This window comes from Temnothorax americanus, unplaced genomic scaffold (genome assembly GCF_048541705.1).
Source record: "Temnothorax americanus isolate GAGA-0224 unplaced genomic scaffold, ASM4854170v1 Scaffold37, whole genome shotgun sequence".
In the NCBI taxonomy this organism is placed as follows: Eukaryota; Metazoa; Arthropoda; class Insecta; order Hymenoptera; family Formicidae; genus Temnothorax; species Temnothorax americanus.
In genome coordinates this window covers 594737-616885 of record NW_027509515.1, presented here as the reverse complement: position 1 = coordinate 616885, position 22149 = coordinate 594737, and the positions used below count along the sequence as shown (strand labels likewise).

The 22149-nt window shown below is 35.3% G+C and overlaps 2 protein-coding genes and 1 pseudogene across 5 annotated transcripts; 1 reads left to right on the top strand and 2 right to left on the bottom strand.

Moving 5' to 3' along the window:
- Window positions 1-950: 950 nt before the first annotated feature.
- On the bottom strand, window positions 951-1615 carry LOC143901907 (uncharacterized; annotated as a pseudogene).
- Window positions 1616-3635: 2020 nt separating this feature from the next.
- Rps3a (ribosomal protein S3A) lies at window positions 3636-7544 on the top strand. Of its 2 annotated transcripts, none has more exons than XM_077414505.1 (5): window positions 3636-3796; window positions 5924-6027; window positions 6229-6551; window positions 7053-7214; window positions 7335-7544. In XM_077414505.1, the coding sequence occupies exons 1-5, from the start codon at window positions 3735-3737 to the stop codon at window positions 7485-7487; spliced, it is 804 nt and encodes a 267-aa protein (XP_077270631.1). In that variant the 5' UTR covers window positions 3636-3734; the 3' UTR covers window positions 7488-7544. The 2 variants fall into 2 exon arrangements, with proteins under 2 accessions (XP_077270631.1, XP_077270632.1); XM_077414506.1 differs by lacking the exon at window positions 3636-3796 and adding an exon at window positions 4336-4391.
- On the bottom strand, window positions 7531-17462 carry LOC143901876 (putative fatty acyl-CoA reductase CG5065). 3 transcript variants are annotated; one of them, XM_077414499.1, is made up of 9 exons: window positions 17326-17462; window positions 15022-15278; window positions 11359-11522; window positions 10240-10375; window positions 9697-9896; window positions 8552-8804; window positions 8284-8474; window positions 7943-8200; window positions 7531-7860 (listed from the first exon to the last, which is right to left on the bottom strand). In XM_077414499.1, the coding sequence occupies exons 1-9, from the start codon at window positions 17423-17425 to the stop codon at window positions 7722-7724; spliced, it is 1698 nt and encodes a 565-aa protein (XP_077270625.1). In that variant the 5' UTR covers window positions 17426-17462; the 3' UTR covers window positions 7531-7721. The 3 variants fall into 3 exon arrangements, with proteins under 3 accessions (XP_077270625.1, XP_077270627.1, XP_077270626.1); XM_077414501.1 differs by having other exon boundaries at window positions 17177-17391; XM_077414500.1 differs by having other exon boundaries at window positions 17120-17390.
- Between the last annotated feature and the right edge of the window lie 4687 nt (window positions 17463-22149).

The window sequence follows — 22149 nt, the reverse complement described above, 5'->3', positions numbered from 1 at the left end:
TGTATGAAATATATATGCAGGGAGACGTACGGGCCGAGCCCGAGCTTTTGAAAGTCACGTGACATGCAGCGTGCCTCATTTGCTACGCCGATCACGTGGCTATAAACGCTGTTTGCCGGGAGCCGGAAGCCGGGATTACGATGAATTTAACGTAACACGGGACGCGACGGGACGCGAAGACGTAACGTGAACTTGATCCGCGCCCGCGCCCTCAATGCCCTCAATGGCAGTACATTAAATGTTTGCCGGTTCAGTTACACTCGTTGAAAGGTCGATTAGTTGAAAAGTAGAGAAAAGCTAGGGTGTTCGAGCAGCACGAAAGATTCGTTACGAAGAGGAAGCTGTCCGACAGGTAAAGAATTTACATTCTGTTTTGCTTCACCGACGGCCCGGCCTGAACGAAGGTTCAACAATATAACAAAGGTTATTAAAAGTAATATATGAGATACGTAGTAATAATCGGGAAAAGAAACCACACGAGAGCACACGAGGTCATTAATAACTCAAGAAATGAACAAAGAACTCGAGATACATTAAGGGGGGAGACTCGTCTTTTTGACCCTTTCTTTGATAATTTTTTATTTTTTATAAAGAACTGAGAGTATTTATTGAATTCTAATAAAACACATGATAATGTTGACGATGAAATGTACAAGAAAAAATTTTTTTATAGTACAAAAAATACAAAATGGCTGCGCTGCAGCTGCTCGAAGTTGTCGTCTAGATTTTGCGCGGGAGAATGCCCCAGGTCCTTGTAATGAACTGAAATCAACAAACCAAAATTTTTTCGTTAAATTATGATCCTTCGATGCGCATAAATCCAAATTTAGCAAAAAATTTTTTTTTTGAAAATAGAGGATGTTTTAAAAAAATTTAACAATTTTTTTTTTAACAAATGGCTAAAAATAATATTTATTATAAAAATTTAAATGTAAATTTAGGTTCATGCTCATGCCAATAAGTTGACAAATATCTGTGCAAAATTTCAAGTCAATCGGTTGATTAGATTTTGAGTTACATTCTCCGGCGCGCGAAAAAATACGTTTTGAGAAAAACGCGTTTAAAGTTTCTGGTCTACAAAAGTTGTGTTCCGAGATACTTACAGCTTTCAAAGCTCAGTCTGCGATGCCAGGACCATACATCAAGTCTTCCTCTTCCGCAAAAGCATTCAATTGTGCTGCACTTTTCTCTTTTGCAGCAGTCCTGGCTTCTTTTGAATTGCTTTTGCTTCGTCGATTTTGTCTGTGTACTCGCGCGTCATCGTCATGTCAGCGAATTTTTTGCACTCGGGACCAATTTGAAGTTCCAGGTCGTTCATAGCTCGAAGTACATATTTATATCCGTCGTTAAATATACCTCCGGCCAAGTATGCAGCAATTTCAACGATTTTCCAACCGCAGTTTAAATGCTTTGGAGCCAAACGCCACACAGTTGCGTTGAAAGATTCGTTTGCGTTTTGAGTAAAGGCGCCCACGTATCGCTCCAATAAATCATCCCGAGATAAGTCTTGATAAATTGGTAAAATGTGCTTCTGTACATCTTTGTGGAGTAGTACTGGATGAGTGAAAGTTGAATTATTGGCTTGTGCAGCGTTATATGCGCATCTGGAGCTCATCACTTTGATGACTTCTCAGGGATCCTTAGCGTTGTGTTTTGGCTTTAATACTTCGAGAATATGTTCTTCAGATAATAAATGAATTTTTTAAGCAAAAAAAAATGCAAAAAAATTTTATAAGAAACGAGTCTCCCCCCTTAAAAACTGAAAAAAATTGCTCGTTTGACGGTACACCATTTTTTCATGTAAGAAAAAATGTCGATGAAATGAGATTCATCCTCACGCATAAATTTATTGCGAGTCTCGGGTAATTCGCTCGCCTTTCTCAGACTCTCTTTCGTCAGGGAAGATGAATTCTCGACGTAAAAAAAGGGAGAAATGTAAATTACCCCTGATTCTTGCAGCAAAGCGTACATAATTGCATATCTGTCGCATTAAGACGCAATAAAATATTTGCATGTAACATCATAAGTCGTCTGGATGGTTCCACATTGTGGTTCTAATATGCACAACTTCTAGAAATTCTGAGAACGAACGCTGAATAATGACTTATATGATTGACTTCTGTTATTTTCCATTATTCAACTAGAAAGTCAACTTTCTAGTATAGAAATTATTGCAACAATTGATTACAATTTACATGCAGGTCTCACACTAGAAATTATATTGTTATTATTGAATTGGACGTTTATTTTTGATCCATTATATATACATATGTTTTCTCCATGGATGCATATAATTATTTAGTAATAATTTTATCTTCTATGCTTTTTGCATTTAAGATAATGTAATTGAATCGAGTAGCGATACTAAATTACAATTTACGACGACGATCGTCGTGTTAATTATAGGAAGCCTTTGTTATTAAATTATAACTCTAAACTTGGCAGAGTAAAAGAAAACGAATTTGAAATTGTATTATAGCAAAAGATATAAAAACTATATGACGTTATTGTGACTTTCTGTTCTACCTGGATTCCGATGCAATTATAAACCTCGAAAAAGAATAAAATAATAATACAACATTATACAATAATAATAATATAGTTACATGATAATATATTATCATTATTAATCATATATATAATATGTACCTATATAATTATATATAATTTAATTCAGATATGAGGGATTCATTGTAAGAATGAAATAATAATATATGTATATATATTTATTGCTACATTAATATCTTAATTTTCTTATGTTTTCTTTATTACACATATGCTGGTATATAATATTACAATTCCTAGAATATTATTACGTATAGAGGAAATCATTCTTTTCTTTAAATAAATAAACGCTGGAGTGTCTATCCGTGTCACCTCTCGCGAATAGGTAGGAAGAGTGGGTTAAACTGAATAGAAAATTTCTTTTGCGGGTGTCTCACTAATTAATGAGAAATTTATTAATATATACAAATTATATATATTAATTATTTTCTCATTAATGTGTGTGTGTATATATTAATTAATATATTAATTAATATATACATTAATTATACATTATACATATACATTATAATTATACATATACAATATAATTATACATATACATTAAATATATAATAAATTAATTAATATATTAATTAATTTCTCATTAATTAGTGAGAAAGAAGACCCGTAAAAGAAATTTTCTATTCAGTTTAACGCACTCTTTCTTTTATTTCTTTTGTTATTTATTATTATTTATTTCTCTTATTATTATGTATATATAATATAAATTATATAAATAGAATATTATATGTATAAGATATATGGACGCAATTCACAATTTGTAGCGTAAACACGCACCAAGCGATATATCGTCGATATGTTGAGAAAAGTGGATTATCTGCATGAATACTTCACATCCACTTTTCAGATGGCACTAGGCTTATTTAAAGGGCGCATTCAGACCGATAAAGCAGCTAGCCTGCTTTCCGCTGGTGTATGGTGGCTCGCGAATTATCGGCTGCCTTGCACGTGCGAGAATCAGCACAAATCGGCGTCGATAGAACAAAAACATGGCACCTTTTTCCAGTTTCTACTCGGGTGGTAACTTCCGCTTTCGGCGCTCAGCCTCGCGTGGCCTCGCGAGCCGCGCCGCGAGCCGCGCCGCCGCACTCGGCCAACCGTAGTCCACTGTCCAAGTTTCCGCTTCGGGAGCGTTTCTTGTTTCTTTTCGCCTGGAACGCGGAATCATGGCGGTGGGCAAGAATAAGGGTCTTTCGAAAGGAGGCAAGAAAGGAGTGAAGAAGAAGATGTAAGTAAGGAATATTGCGTCTCGCGTGTAACCGGCTGTTTCGCGTTAGCGATGGATCTCTCGTCGGTTTATCGTTTCGCGCGATGCCTTTGGTTATGTCGGATCCCTCGTGTGCGTATGTCTGGTCACGGGATAACGCCACATCGCTGCATTAATCCTCCTTTGAACGCGGTACAATAATATGATTATCGATCGCATCTCTCGCGTACCTCGACTACTGTCACGTGCATTAAAAATTAATTGCTCTAAATCAACTGACGCGTGCGATTCGCGATTGCGCGATCGAAATGAAATCTAACCTAATCAACCTGGTGTATCAATCATGTTGGAAATAAAGGAAATGTATTCGAGCTAATTAAATGGAGAAACTTTTAATTTAAATTGAACATAATATACAGCTTTATTAAGAAAATTTGAAAAATAATCTACAAGGCTATAGCTATATATGTAGTGGGTTGAATAGGGTGAGATGTGAGCTATATAACCTGGTTGATGAAGGCACTTCTCCCTGCAGGGAGGAGATTAATCCGCACAACTTTGGACTTGATGAACCTATGGAGTATTTGAGTTTACCACTGCAGACACTTATACATACGTAACGCAATTCGGGAAGAAATAGTACAAGCAAAAATGCAGTGAACTATATATCTGTACCTTAGAGAGATAAAGGATCTCGTATCTCCAGTTTTTATCAAAAAATGGAGTTAATACATTTTTCATTATAAGGTCCGATGTCCACGATGCAAGAACTGTGTCCAAGTTTTGATTTAAGCCAATCAACTTGCAGCTCTTACAGAAAAGTAGCAGTTTCATTGGCTTAAACCGAAACTTGGACACAGTTCTTGCATCGTGGACACCGGGCTTAACAGCAGCTTAAATTGTATAATGGTAAAGCGTCTATTATTACTAGTTCTTAAGATACAATGTTTACAGAAAGTCGTATTGAAAATTTGTATAGTGCCCAATTTTTAAACCAGGTACAGTGTGTTATTGGCAGTTGCACTATTAAAAACATGTCAGTTAAATTACTTTATTAAAAACTTAGTAAATCAAGTTGCTACTTTTATTTTATATCTAAAAAAAAGATTTAAAAATATCTAAAAAAAAAAAAAAATTATTTTTTTATTTAAAATTTTAAACTTTGTTTTTTCAAAATATTAAAAAATGGACATACGATTCTTTACCTACAAATATACATATATAGACCTATTACCTATATATATAGACCTATATTACCTACAAATATACCTACAAATATACATATATAGATATATGCTATATTGGAAAACCAGGTTAATTAAGGATCACATTTGTCTCTATTTAGCGATTTTTGAATAGTTAATGGTTCTTTATTGTTCTCGAAGAGTACAGCAATAGAAAAGGACAAGTTGGTTATAAATGTCCCTCTCTTATTCTATTTTCTTCTAGAGTAGAATTCACATTCTAGTATAGTATATTATAGTTCACTGAATACGCAGTATAATATGTTATAGTTTATACCGTATAGTACATTATAGTTCATATAGTAAAGTATATTATAACTCACAAAAGAGTTAGAGGTTAAGAATTACAGATCAGGATGTAAGAATTTTGTGTCAAAAAACAAGTAGAAATTGATTGGAGACACGTGACTAGTCTTGTCCCAAACCTTTGAAAAAGAAAAAGAAGACGCTTCAGAGTTCTCGCTAACTGGGGAGGCACTTAAAAAAAAGAACAATCATTCTTTGATGTAGCTGCGGATATGAATCCAAAGACATTTAATATTTCAATGTAGATCATGTGATGAGAAAATAAGAAAATTTAACATACAATTAGATGTAACAGGATCGAGTTATGTTGTTCGTGGCAGCAGTTAAAAAAAAAGAAAGATTCTTAGAGTTATAGATTCTTAGAGTTATTTACAAGTTTATCGGAGAACTGGGAAGATTATATAAAAGTAGACATAAAGTTAACAAATTATGAGTGTAGATGTGTTAAAAAAAAATATTTTATTGGATAGGAAATGTTACAATATATATATATATATATATATATATATATATATATATTTAAAAAAGATAAAATAACAGATTCTCACCATTAATATATTGTACCTTACATTTTGTCACACAAGTGCTATTATTTCAGCGTGGATCCCTTCACTCGCAAGGATTGGTACGATGTCAAAGCACCGTCCATGTTTGCCAACCGACAGGTTGGAAAAACCTTAGTTAATAGGACGCAAGGAACAAGTAAGATTTCGTTTCCTATTCAAAGCTGAATATCTTTTTAGCTAAATTATGTGTTGCACATAGCTCGTTTCATGTTTCTAGCAACATTGACTAATGACAGCATAAACAGGAAGTTTAATGTTTGTCACTGACCATCGTTATGTCTGTGAACATGTTACAAAGTATTTATCTCTGTTACAAAGTATTTATCTCATTTTGCAGAGATCGCTTCCGAGGGGCTAAAGTTCCGAGTCTTTGAAGTATCTTTAGCTGATTTGCAAAGCGATCAGGATGCAGAGAGGTCTTTCCGAAAATTCAGACTGATCGCTGAGGATGTGCAAGGTCGTAATGTATTGACCAATTTCCACGGAATGGACTTGACAACTGACAAACTTCGATCAATGGTGAAAAAGTGGCAAACTTTGATCGAGGCCAACGTGGACGTGAAGACTACCGATGGCTACTTGCTTCGAGTGTTCTGCATCGGTTTCACGAATAAAGATCAGCTGAGCACGAGGAAGACATGTTACGCCCAGCACGCTCAGGTCCGTATTCCACTGAATTGTTCGTTGTGCATTACACGCAACTCCGTTATCCATTTTAATCTTCTCAATGGTTGAGTGGCAGGAGAGATTGCGTAGATTAATGCAGTCGCTTACCACACTACTTTCATTTTTAGTAAGTAGTGATATAGGAACATGCTACATATATACATATATATGCTATATTATAATATCTATATTATAGTATATATATTATAACATAATATAATATAGATTGCTTGTTGTTTAATTATGAACATTCACAAATATTTAAAGGATATTTTTTTTTACCGTCTGAGGTATATTTATATATATAGCCCTTTAAGTAAAATAAAAAAATTTAAGTTATTAGATTTAACTAGACAAAAATATTCCTGAAACAATTGCATTTTAATGACACAATTTACATAATATTAATTTTTTCTTTATTTATGTTTGGCTAGATATTTTCCATTGTTTTTTTTGTTTAATTTCTTATTTTATAATACATGGCTTATAATTTAGGTTAAAAAAATCAGGCAGAAGATGGTTGAAACCATTACAGAGGACGTTACTAAAACTGATTTGAAAGGTGTAGTTAGTAAACTGCTTCCGGATGCAACTGCTAAGGACATCGAGAAGGCCTCTCAAGGCATTTATCCTCTGCATGATGTTTACATTCGTAAGGTGAGTAACAATATAATATAGACGTAATTGGAGGCAAATGATTGTTTAATGCTATTATTTTTACTAACTTAATAGAACGTTAAGAGTGTCAGTAAACAATTGAATGTAATTTTATTTCAGGTGAAAGTATTGAAAAAGCCGCGCTTCGAACTCAGCAAATTGTTGGAGTTGCACGGAGATGGGGGCGGTAACAAGAGCGAGGAGGCCGGCGAAAGTGGTTCCAAAATAGATAGACCGGAAGGTTACGAACCACCTGTACAAGAGTCTGTTTAAGGATGGGTGTTTTAAATCTTTCATAAAAATAAAAGCCAGACGATTGTGTAAATAATACACTTTTATTTACATGTTTTTTTTATCCGTATCTAGTACATATAGGTTGTAGCGTGCACTACAAGGTATCGCTATATACTTAACCCCCATCGCGTCCTTGAGATTAAATGGTAGAACGATCGATAATTGGATCGAATTAGACAAGCTTTGCGCAATGAAAATCCTAATTTGATTAAATTACAAATTATTAATTAATTTTGTAACGTATGTCACGCCGGTTGTGAGTAACGTTCTAAAACTTTCACTCCAGGATGCTAGCAGATAGATGATGAGCAGGAAGAAAAGTATCTTTGTTATTACATCCACCCAGTACATACTACGACAAAGAAAAGACATTATTAGATTGATTTGCATAGAGGAACGCGCATTTTTTTCCCTTCGGCGATTCTCAAACTTACACTCTCAAATGTCGACGAGCGGCCGGCAGTGTTTCTGGAAGTTCTTTTAAAATGTAAATTCTGGCAGCTCGAATGCAATCCTCGAAGTACGCATCTATGTCCAAGTCCTCGCCGTGCACTTGATAGTTTTTATATTCCGTGCTATTGAGCTTTGCCCTTATATCCTCGACATACGTGTTTTCGAAGTCCCACTGATTATTGGCGTAATATTCGAAAACTTCAAATCCCTTGTTTATACGGCGTTGTACATGGCACATGCTGTAATACAAATGAAATGAACAAGCGTGTGTAAATGCTTTTTGCGTATCGATCTAAGGCCTATGGTCTCGCCGGTGACTTACATCGGTTTATACCCTGCCAGAAAGAGGAGCGCGTCGATGATGTAGGCCGGAATCATGTGGAAGAGTAATATACAAATGTTGTGCATAAATCGCGATTTCTTCAAACTACCACCTGGGTACCAGACGACTCCGTTCAGAGGTATCTTTTCCGTTATCTTTCGGCCGCGTGTTATTATTTCCGCCCAGGTAACCTGTGGACAAGGGTGAAAATATCATTTTGATGCTGTTAAAAGATACGTACACCAGGCACCTATTATTTTCTATCTACCTTGAACTCATTACTACTCGTCATATTATAAACACGTTTCTCGTGATCCTTGAAATGAATAAAATTCCACGTAGTAAGGAGAATACCATTGACGGCGATATCGACGGGCAGATAATCGGCGTAGCCGTTTTCGTTGCAATACATTGTCCTGATCACTCCCTTCCCAGCACCGATCAGAAGACCGGTCGGCCCGTTGATATTGTCTGTCCAACCGGGTATCGGCTCCTTCCAGATGGGAATAACTACGCTCGGCCTAACGGATGATGAAATTAATAATAATAATTTATTAACTTCAGCTTGCCAAGAGGTGGACTTGGTTACTACAATATTTACTTAACGCACTCATACCATCCATGCAACCATTGTACTTAATACTACCTATTCTTTCTTACTCTAATAGTCTCTTTCTCTTTTCATAATTTTCTCAACATGTTCCCTTTTACACTATCCAGTTAATCATTCTATATTCTATCCAATCCCAGGCAGCCAAGTTTATCAAAAGCATATCTCCAAGTATCTGCTACAAATTTTGTGTCAGCAGAAAGACTACAGATTTGATGCCGGTTCTGATATATCACATGATGTCGGCAGAACGCCAACAGAAGTATAATAGAATCTGCTAACATAATCAGACAGCAGATTAGTGGCAGAAATCGAGCAGTTCTGCTGGAATTGTTCAGTTTCTGTTGCCAATCTGCTGTCTGATTATGAGCAGGCTCTGCTCGCATAACAAGCTGAATGCGGACGCAGTTGATGTCAGTCTGCTGACATGCCTGATCAAATTTGTTACCAATCTGCCGACATACTACTATCATTTTACTTAATATTTCTCTCTTATTTCTACCTTAATCTATAGCCGGTATTCACAGCCGAATTTTATTTCGAGACCGTCTTAAGTAATGTCTTTAAAATGCTAATACGGCTCTGTTGTGATTGGTTTATGACAAAATTATACTTAAGATGATCTTAAATATAAGATCCGACTATGAATACCGGCGTATAAACCAATCCTTGGTACTAACACATTCCTCTATACGTAGTGACTAATGTAATACCTTTCTTGATGGACGATGAAATTGTGTAATGAAAGCATTTAACGATTTAGTAACTACGAATTAATTTGGACGAGACGCTCTCGTCGATACCTCAAGATTATCGATGGAATATGCTGCATAGATTCTTCGACGATGCTCTCTGATAAGGCCTTCGTGAAAGCGTACGTATTAGGTAATTTTCCCAGAATCTTGTCTGTCATAGCTTCGACCACGTCATCGTCCATCCATTCGACGCATTTGATCACTTGATGAGGATCCGCGGGCGGGGGATACGTTCTCTCGCCCAAAACCTGTCGGGGGCCCGTTATTTATTTAGTATTTTCTCTGAACATATATATATATATATATATGTAGGTCCGGAAGTATGTTCCGGGACTTTTATTTTTGATATCGGTATATTCCGGGACATTTGGCAGTTTCCAGGACTGTCCTGGAAAAAATTGATGTCCTACGGCAATTTTCGGGACAGTTTTTTGAATCTGATTACATATATATGCGTTATATTCCAGGACTGTACATTTCAAAAAACGTAAACAGTCCCGGAACATACCTCTGGACCTACATATATATATATATATATATATATATATATATATATATTCAGACATGCAAATGCCCAGAAATTATACTGACTTTTTCTTCGAGATGGCAATAGGCCGTGCTGATATGAACGAACAGAATTAAATGCTTCATTTCTTTGGCCAGCTCTACCATCTGCTTCGTGCCACGTGTATTTAGCAGTACCGCTCTCTTTAACAGCTCATCGAATCTGTAAAAAGATTGATGACCGAGCAAATAAGAAGTTCATTAGTCATCGAGAGAATCGTGTTCACAGGTCATATATATATATATATATATATATATATATATATATATGTATATATATGACTAGATATATATATATCTGGTTGATCTAACTATAAGACAATAATATTGTCTCGGTGAAAAATCTTAGAATTTTTCACATAATTTTTCTGAATTTCTAATAAATATTATAACTTTTTAGAAAATTTCTCAGATTTTTTATACAAATTGAAACACTTCAGGAAGTCGTACATTTTTTCTAAAATTCTTTATACATATAAATTCTGAAATTATATGATTTCTCACACATTCTATAATTTTCGGAGAAGACTTATAAAATTTGAAGAAATTTTTTAGAAATCTTTATAAATTTAAAATTCTTAAAAATGTCATGAGATACGAGAATTTTTTTACCAGGATATAATGTATTCAGGTAATGGGATTTTCCGAGATATTTTAATAATTTATACAATGGTGAGATTTATAAATAATTTATATAAAGCAAGCGAACAACAAGATTACGTAGATCTTTCAAGAATAGATCTTGAAGTAGAACGTCAGCGGAAATAAAAGGAAATCGAACTAATAGGATGAGATGGCAGGTTGACTGTAGAACTATCGAGCTGGATTTCTCGTTTCGTAACCATTTACATGACATATTCCATTTAAATGATTACGAAATGACAGATTCTCTGTTCGGTTTTCGCCGTCAGATTATAATATTTGCTAGAACCGAGTAATGCAAATCTCTCCGCGATGCTTGAATCTGTTGACAAGCTATTTCGCTAACATTTTGCTTATTGAATTTGATTTGACAGATTGCATTTTCATTAAAAAACGATGCTTTAAACTAGTTAAACGTTTAAACCTATAGTGTCTTCGAATCTCGCTAAAAATACTTGAGCATCAGATTAGAGGCAGCGTATATCCCTTTTCGTTATCGATTACCTGACAGTAGCTGCTCCGTGAATCACGATGGTAACGTTCTCAATAAGCATCTTCCTGTCTTCCGGGGACAATCCAAGTCCCAGCATTGACACATCACCGCTAATGGCCGTTACCGTTTTTTCAAGCGCCGACAGTCCTCTTTGAGTCTTCACTTTCTCGAAGAGCTGTAATTTTTATTTCAAATGAATCGCTCGTTACTTGCCAATATGGAGGGGACGGAGGTCACATATAATATTAGGAGGGTCACACAATTGTATTATTATACAAGAGCGAAGGTAAGAGCGAAGTAATTGCAGTCCGACCAAGGAATTATAAAAAAATCCTAGAGGACGTGAGTCATAAACACTGTTAACGTCATTTTGTTATACGTATAACTACTATATAGATCTATATCATTATTGTCCGTTATCCATAGATGTAGTATGCCGTTATTGTATAACGTAATGGATTCGCAATCTTGATCCTTGAATATTTTTTTCGATTATGTCACAAGCAATCAATTAATATGTAATGAGATTGTTCTTGGTATAAAAAAGATCAAAACAAAAGCTATATATATATATATATATATATATATATATATATATATATATGATTTTTTGTTATATATCAGATCATTATCGTGTGACATATATGCATACTACGTAGTTTTTAATGTCACCTAATTTGTTTACACGATGTATCTCGTACAAAAACGTAAAATTTATTGGTCAGTACTGCACAATTTTTTGTTGTAAATTGTTGTAAAAAATATGACTATGCATTTTTCTTATATTAATCGATTAAACTGTGCTTAGAAGTATTAAAATAATAATAAGAAGTAGATATAAGTATTAAGATAATCGATAAACAAATATTTCAAGAAGTATTTTATACTTTTTACGACAAGAAAAAATCGAGTTAGTTATAATAACTTAACGGCTGACTTTTTTGCAAGAGTTTTACACTAGACTCATTAAGTAGATTAAAGGTATCAAATATGTAAAAAAAAATTGTTTTTACAATTTTTCTACCCCTACATGCAAAAGTCATCTTTAATGTAAGACGTTGTAATCTAATTTCCTGTTACTTTTTATCCTGATTATAGAAAAAAAGACTCCAGAACATGCAGGTATATTGTAAAAAAAAACTTACAGACCATTTTACTACGCTTATAAACTACCCTTACATTGAAGAAAACATTCCCATATTTCAGAAACATTACCAAGTCGAAAATCTGGCTTACATCATTTTCAAATGAAAAAAATTTTACTAGGACATGGAAACACCACCTCTAAGCTATCCCGTTGAAAGTTAGTCACCCCCAAATTATTCCTTTGAAAAAAATAATAGAATGACTATTCGCCCATAAAGAGTTTTTTAGCGTATTATCACTGTTAAGGGTAATTTTTCTTGCGGCCATTTTTTGTACATAATTTTGACTTTATTTCGAAACGCACAATACATAAACTGAAGGTAAACACAAATTTTGCCTAAACGCACTTTCTGCTTATTTTTCATTTTTTTTGTGATTTTGGTACTTTTTGACAGGGTGTGTAGCTGGAGGATTGTTACCCTCAGGTTCAGCAATTTTTTTGTATTTAGAGCCTACCATCCTATTTAAAATGAGATCTTAACAAAGTCGATGTGTTGATTTTTATGGAAGATATGATTTTTTAAAGTAGATAAGACGTATGTGTCCCACTGATCAAATTAAAGGATTAATTTATTTTAGAATAAAGTATGGGATGTCTCGTGAGATACTAATTTTTCGATGATTCCATTTTAATACTTTTATATATGCACAAGAATCAGAGGAATTCAAGTTATGTAAAGCAAAGTATTAGTATATCTATATATTATATTACGTTCACAATATTTTTTATTGTGCTCAACTCATTGGCGAACTTTGAACTCGCGCTTTGAAAAAGCGCTTGAAAAGAAGTCTTGTTATATGTATATTAATTACCTTAACTGATTGCGACGTGACACGTGCGTATGTGTATGTAGGATGTCTTATAATTTGCGACTACTGCGTACGTACCGCTGTTCTTTAATCAAAAGCGAATCGGAAAGTCTCGAACCATTTTTTTTCTTTTATCTCTCGCTTAGCGAGGGGGATGTCATAAAAAAAAATCCATCCCCCTAATTAGCACTGTTCTTTAACGAGCATGTATTTAAATTCTAGATTTACACACCCCAAGCAATATATTATATAATTAATAAGTCCGACAAAAATAATCGACGCGCAGTTTATTAAGTTGGAATATATGCATATATGTATATTATGTACATTGTAATTCGTTACTTCTGTAACTATTAATTTCTTTACTTGTGCACCACGTACCGCGCTTGACGCTGTTTATTAATTTGTTGATATGATTAATAATTATCTCGTATTACGTTGACATATATTGGTGACGCGTTTGTCGATGTTTTATATTAATAATATGATAATCGCGAATGCATAGCGTGATCCTATACACTTTGTGCATAATTGAAAGTTATACATTATCTAATCAATTTGCCACGGTAATTGTGTCGTGCGATAAGTGGATTATTCAATAGATCCAGCAGTAGAGTTTCGAAAAAAACAATATAGAGCGTCGCCGTTAGTCAAATGAAATATAGTAGTAATGAAATATAGTCGTAATGAATTGTAGTTAATTGTAATGAAGTATAGTCGATCGCGTTCGCATCGCCGATTGAAGCTAATTGTAAGCTAACGAGACGCGCGGATGAATTGAATTAAGTTAAAGATTTTTGCAACAATCGTTTTCTCCCGAGGTGAAACAGGTACAAGCAGAAAATTTGTATGTAATTCTAATGACGCCTAATTTGTCGGAATTTTATCATGCACGACGCGCGTGCGCGCCCGCGCGCGCGCGCGTACGTAAGGCGTGTTTACGGTATTGCGTTAAAATTCGAAAGACGTGACATAACGTGCGCCGCGAAACGTGCAATCCGCACTTTCACCGAGATCGGCAAGAGCGCGATACTATAATAATCGCCATCTCTTCCCTCGCTTGTTCGACGGAAAGGGCCTTGACCCGGTTTTCTTTCGTCACATAGATGGCTCGGCTGTTATGACGACGGTGGCGGTGGCTGATGGTCCGGTTTACTACACTTTCACTGGTGAACTTTATTTCCAAAGCGAAGAAATATTCAAAGCGCGCGTGAGCGCGAGAGGAAACGCGCGTTTTACAAGCCTCTCAGCTGCACCACGCGCCATCGTCGTAAGGCAACAATGATGCAACCAGCGACGCAATAGCAAAGTCATAGTCACGCACTTTCTCTTTTTGGTGCTGCCTCATGGGAGAGACAGAGATAGAGAGAGACCCCAAGGTGGAACGTGAAATTTTTCCGGGTTTACCAGACGAGGCAAGATATATCGCGATGATATCACGTACGTATGTATCCGTGTACTTGCCGTACAATTAGTCGGTCAGATTACTAATTGTAATTCTTTTTTACGCGGTATTTTGCGGTATTTCTTTTAGAAAGTATCAAAAGCAGGTTTCCTTTCGAAAGCAAAACGGGGTCGAAACTTACCGGAGAACTAAAAATATTTCGTCCAACCGATGCTCCGGATCCTAATTGTGATTCTTTTTAACGCGATATTTCGCGATATTTCTTTTAGAAAGTATCAGGGTTTCGAAAGCAAGAAACGGGGCCGAAACTTACCGGAGAACTAAATATTTCGTCCAGCCGATGCTTCGGATCCTTGCCCTTCTTCGTTCTGATGAGCATGTAGATGTGCGCGATGTCGGGCAGGCACCGCAGGAGCTTCTCGATCAACACTTTTCCCAAGAATCCCGTTCCACCGGTCACCAGTATTTTCTGACCGGCAAGAGTCTCGGCTATCCTGTCCGGCGCTACGTCATCCGTTTTGCTCTGCTCCATTCTCGCGGCCGAGAAGAACGATCCTTTTGAAGACTTCCCTACGATATATATACAGAAAGCTCAAATGCGAATGATCGTAATAATTGAGAGACGCGATTGTTGGCGAGTGTGAGTTGGGTGAAAGAGAGATGATTATATTCACTTTTTTTTTTACGGAACGGAAAGCTATCTAGAGCGTATTGCGCAATGCATAATTAACACGTATTATAGCGGCCGTATACGAACGACAGACGCGCGCTCGTTTTGCTATACAGGGTAATTAGGTATTGCGCGACTGCACACAATTGAAGTTGGGAGAAGTATCGAGTAGCTATCGAAAGTGAATCGCATTATGCATTTTCGCAACTGGTTTCTGCGCCGCATTGAATATTTATGGCCTGGCAAATGAACAATAGTAACTTCCATGACAAGTAGCAGAAATAATAGAGGAGGGTCTTTTTTCGAGCGATATTAAATGATAATGTATTCATATTGTACGCAAAGTTTACTTCGCGAATTAAGAGGCGAGCCTGCGTTTATCGAACTGCGAATTTTCTATTAGGAAGAGGATCGAGTTGACGATAAACTGAAAATTATAGAAATAAGAAAAATAGGTAAATATATATTTTTTAACGATTTTGATAGAAGAAAAGAAATGTTCAGTATTATATATTACTCCGAAAAGTAAAACGTCTAATTTTCTCTTGCAATTAATTTATTTTGCTTTATTGCTCGTCTCGAATATTTTCAAAAAGTAGGATTCCTGTCGAGAAATTATTAGACGTTTCGTCTAAATATATGTATTTGCTATGTACAAATATCGCAGAAACATATCCATCAAGTAGCCAATACAGCTTTACAAAAAAATTTTTATCATAAGAATTACTGCTCAAATACGCAAAAAATATCATAACTGGATTAACAAGGTAGTATCTTATTCCATTCCAGGAAATCTTATTCCATTAAAAACATGAGAATCTTAATTAAAGATATAATATCTTTAATTAGAGAAATTTAATTCAATAATCTTTAATTAAAAAATAATAATTCGGAATACTCTGTATTTTTTAATAAATTAAAAATAATGGTTGGCTCCAATTAAAGACATCAGGATATTTTTGTAAATTGCCTATGATGAAAAATTAGCATAAAAATATCGACAATAATAATATTGGTGAAAAAATAAAATAAAAATAATAATTTGATTATTTTTGAAATCACGAGATCACATTTTTATCGAAAGTATATATGACTTAAACTTATCGTATATGATGTATATCGTGTATGACTTAAACTATTACGTAGAACTATAATAGCGCGAATATTGATTAGTTGCGTCTTCTCGCGACATATAAAAAAGTTGTAATTATTTGACTTCTTCTATAGCTTACGTCATAAATAGTGTACACGCTGCGAGCGATGTACTATGTACACAATGCATCGTAACTATACGTAATCTGTTTCCGAGTAATATATGGATATTGCTTTTTCAATCTTACGCACGTAGCATTGAAGCGTCGATATGTTCTTGAACGTGTATCTGGACGTAACATTTATTTATAAAGAACGCGCAAATTTCATTTAACATAGGCATCGTAAACACGACCCGCGTTTATTTTTACTCGAATCTTAACGCGAAAGCGCGCGCGATCTCATTTAGAAAGTATGAGAAAAGTGATTTCCCGGTCGTTATTAAGCAGCTCAGATGTTGTTATCGCGACTGCTGTTTACAGTGTTAATTAACAACGGAATGTTATGCTGCTCGCGTGTCCCGCAGAAATAACTCGAGAGGAAATGCCTTCTTTAAACGAGTCCCCTCGACTCCGCGCGGCTCGTTCACGAATTCGGCAAACTTTTACACGCGCGCCGTTAACGCCGTTAACACTTAATTGATCCTTACCGTTAACGTTCTCCAAATTGTATACGCACGTCAGCGGCCGTAAGTACACGCACTCACCCGCGATCGAGGAGATCCAGAGAGAGAGAGAGAGAGAGAGAGAGACAGAGAGACTCAGCCGAGTCGGCCGTGTTGAGGCGTACGTTAACAAATCGGATCGAAGACCCCGGGGATTATATCGTACGTTGTGTCGTGCTCGCTACACTCACCGCGAGAAGAAACGGTCGGCGAACGAATGCGACGCGAGTCCGCGGCTGGAACTGTTTCAGCCGTGTGAGCCGTGTGCTCGGCCTCGGATTCGGCGGCCATGCTCGCCGGGGTGGTGCGAACCGGTCGTCGTAGACCGGGAAAGTACCACGCTGATCCAACTTGATGTTTTCGCATTTATTTTCATAGCGAATCGCGCACACGCACATGGACACGCACGCCCGCGCGCTCGACACGCACACGCGGTTTTACCCGTAGACCCGACAATCTTGCGCAACGCGCACGTATGCGAATATCGCGCGCATCTCGGCATTCTCGGCTGTACAGTCTTACAAACAGGATGTCGTTTATTTCCAAGTGCGTCCTCGAAAAGGATTTAAAAAGAAGAAAGACCGACTAGTGCCGGTTCGTCGATCCAGTTTAATTATCGCAGAGCCCGCGAGCGAGGTCGAGATCAACGCTCCAGCGAGCGGCAGCTGCGCGGATTCTCCGACGTTGTCCGGCGCGACGGAGAACAAGAGGAATCTCGCGGCTGATCTCGCTTTCATTCTTGTACTTTTCGATTTATTCCATGTTGCGCGCATTTTCTCTCATGGCACGAGATTACGAAAGATATACAGAGTTATGCTATGGTACAGTCTCTTTTTATGCGCAGAGAAAGAAGAAATAGGCGTTTTTCGACGGTTTTTGGACCTAAAAGCAGGTCAATATCGTACGATCTCGCGTATCACGGTAATGTGTTATCGCCATGAAAAGGCTTAGAGGCCCTTTGTGTCAAGGTGACTCTCACGCGCACTTGACCCAATTCATTTTCATGATTTTGGTCATGATATGCGTTTTGGAGAACAAGGAAAACAGGAACTTTCGACATATTTTTGCCAAGAAATTTCGATAAATATTGCACTAAATATTGATAACCTTGATGTTCAACAAAAAATTACTTTTTTTCGAGTACGAGAAACGTCATAATTTTCAGAAATTTACAATTATAAAACTGCAAAAAGAATTTTAACGTATTTTGACTTAGATATTTGTAGTTAATTTGTACAGAGTCTATTGTGACTTATTAGCCTATATGTATATATAGGCTATCAAGAATCTATATCAAATTTTTAAATTATGTTATTCAAATATATATGAAGGTTTTTCAGATCGTTAAAATCTGATGTCAAAGTTGGTAAATTTAACTTAAATTTTATGAAAAACTCCTATATGTGAATTACCTATTCCAAAAATTTAAACCTTTTTTTTAATTTTGATTTTGTCATTTTTAATTTAACAATTTTTACATCAGATTAGTATTCAACGATCTGAAAACTCCTTAAATTTGAATAATATAATTGAACCATATTTGGTATAGATCCTTAATGCCATATGTAAGGCACAATATTCACGCAACGGATCCTATATTAATCATAAATATTCTTTTAATCGACACAGCAAATTCTTTTGGAGGGCTGAACATAGAGATGTGCGAACTGTTCGAACACGAAACGAATCGAATCGAATCGGGTGACATTCGATTCGATTCGAATTCAAATTTCTATGATTCAAATCTGAACTATTCGAAAAATTCGAATCCAGATGGTTCGAATACGAATCATATATATGTATATTGTTCATTTTATAATATCATATTTCTTGCTAATAAGTATAACAGTCATGTCAATAGGTCTATTTAGAGAGTGCATTCAGTATAATTACAACCACACACTGAACGATTAATTGTAAGCAGAGCTGACCATAAAAAGTTTATTTCTAATTTTTGATATGCCCTGTGACCCTATCAAATTGCAAGCAAAAATTTGAATATACGTAAAAAATAGTAAGCTCTAAGTAGGTATTGATAATAAAATAAACTATATTATTTATATATATATATTTTTTAATTTCTATATATATATATATATGTAATTGGATAATGTTATTGAATACGATAGTAGAGTACTTAATAATAATTTATCTGTGATGTCTAATTGTTTTAGTCACCGCGATAAATAAGCATATTTTATTAGTTTTATATTAATATTTAAATATGTTTTTTGTTTTAAAAAGAATTTATATTTTATAATCAATATGATTTTTGCTCATCAAAATATTCTCTTGTTATCTGCATGTTAAAATTCAATCTAATAATAATTATATTGTTAAACCTTATATTGGTTATATTGTTAAAAATTATATTTTAATGCGATTTTCGATTCGATTTGATTTTATTCGATTTCGATGAAATTTTATCAATTTAATTTGATTTAAATTCGAAAATAGAAATGACATTTGATTCGATTAAAGTCGACATAAAAAATACTTGATTCGCACATCTCTCATCTTATAGCGTAGAATCCTAATGACATACTTAATTTTGATTGCAATTAAACTCCAACACGTAACACATTATATAGTTATAATATGCCAAGATTAATTAAAATAGTCGTTTTTAGAACTTTAACTATTTCTCAAAACTGTAATATACAATTTGGGAATGGGGATCGAATTTAGGATCGAAAAAATTATGGGAAACGATTATTCTCGTTCTCGTGCATTTTTTTGTTGAACAGTGTAATCAATGGAACAGATCCCAACAGATTCTTTGGAACCGCACGCTCCAATTTGCGCATTGCACGTGAGAAAGAGGGAGATCGCGAGAAACGTGTTCCAAATATTGTAACGAGCACCCGGAATAACAGATTGAATTTCGCCGAGCGCGAGAAATAGTGCCACGAGTTGAAGGCTTTCCTCAAGTTATGTCACCGCATAACGCAGAACCAATATCTCCTTCCCTTTCTTTTCTTCTCTCTTTTTCTCTCACTCTCTTATTTTTTTCTTTCCTCCTCCCCTGCATTGTTTATACTTAGGTACTGCTCACAGACGGGATCGTATTAAAGATATTCAAACACACGACAGACTTCCTTTCGTAACTGCATCTCTCTCTCTCTCTCTCTCTCTCTCTCTCTCTCTCTCTCTCTTTCTTTCTCTCTCTTTCTCTCTCTTTGCTTTCCCTTTCCCGCTGAAAAGGTATACGCGGAGCCGTGATGAAAGTTTCTTTATACGAGCGGTCATTCGTAGTAAATGCTACTATTTATTTATGCCGCGACCTGTATATAATTTCCCGCCGCCATGTAAATACGTGCAAAAAGTGAAAATCGTACGTGTTAAGCTAAGTCGGTATCGGAAACGAAATGCGTCGAAATCATCGATCCTTTTCGCATGTTCGATTGCGACCGCGAACCACAAACGCGCGCTATTTGTTCCTAAGATTCTGTTACGTCCACGTTAAACTCTACGTTTCCTTTCTTCCCGGGGAAACTTAACAGAATTATCTTTTGGATAAAAAAAAGAAAGAAAAAAAACTGTGGACCAACGATTATATTGATCGGCGAGCGGGCCATCATCTCGACATTATTCCATGTTTACTTTATATAAATGTGATGAAATCGTGAAAGATCGTAAGAAATCTTCCGGATGGCAAAATTTAAACAGACAAGATAGGAAAGTTTATTTACTTAATTTGCTAGGCCCGCGGCAATAAGTTCGGGATTGTCATAATGTCATCAAAGATCTTTAAAAGAAATCCTGGATACTTATATACCTAAACAAATATCAGTTTCATGCACTCACACATTAATACCTGCGGTTACTCAACAAGACTTAATTGAAAATGAAATTTGCCCCTTTAGCCCTTTAGGACCGCGCCATAAACGAAACGCTGCAGAAGTCTTGAGTGGTCGCGCGGCAATCTTTTCGCGTTTTTTCTAAACCAACATTAATGCTGTTACTCGCATCTGCAGATATTAGCAAAGTTGGAAACGCGTTCATACAAGTAACGCATTACCGTTACTAATTTTAAGAAGTGACCGCGTTATCGTTATCGTTAAGAAAGTAATGATTCATTACTTTTTTGTTACTACTTTGTGATACTAAAATAAAATATTTTACTTTAAATTTATAAATTATTTAATAATTAATATTAAGCAGAATTAAATGGCCAATTTTCGAGCAAAAATCAATGTCAATGTACAATGTTGATAAACAATAAAATTTATTACAAAAATAAAGTTATAAATAAGGTTGACGTTTCGGCTTACTTATTGTTAGCCATCTTTAGCTCAATTAATTTGAATTTAAAAAATATATAAACCTAAGTTACTAGTTAATAATTCGTGCGGGCATCTATCGCATTATTTTACATAAATTTGCAGACTATCGCTATCTATTGTCATTAATAACGTTTAATTGACGTCTAGAGACGTCTCTAGACGTCATCTTGCTACCTGTGATTAATTAGGAACCTAGAGACCTAAGGTATAAATTTTTAGGTTTATATATTTTTTAAATTCTAATTAATTATTCTGAAGCTATAAGTAAGCCGAAATGTCAGCCTTATTTAACCTTATTTTTGTAATAAATTTTATTGTATATCAAAATTGTATATCGACATTAATTTTTGCTTGAAAATTGACCGTTTATAGCTTTAAGGTAGTTCGATGATGAACAACTTTTGCCAAAAGTGATAGGTTTTATTTTTTATATCGAAAAAAGGAACTCTCCTGAATCGATTAAGCCCAGAAAAAAAGATAATTCACCGTCCCGTTCTCAAGATATTTAATTTTAAAATTAGGTGATTTTAATGATTTTAACATTGGTCCAATAGGAAAAGAGGTTATTTTCCTATGAATAACACGAGTTTGCGAAAAATCTTTTGCCAAAAATGTCTGAACAATATATATCGATGGAAAGAGGACACTGTGAGAAAGCCTATAGTTGAAGGTGAACACGATCCACCGTACAATTTTTTTTTAATTAATAATTAAAGTTGAAAACTAATC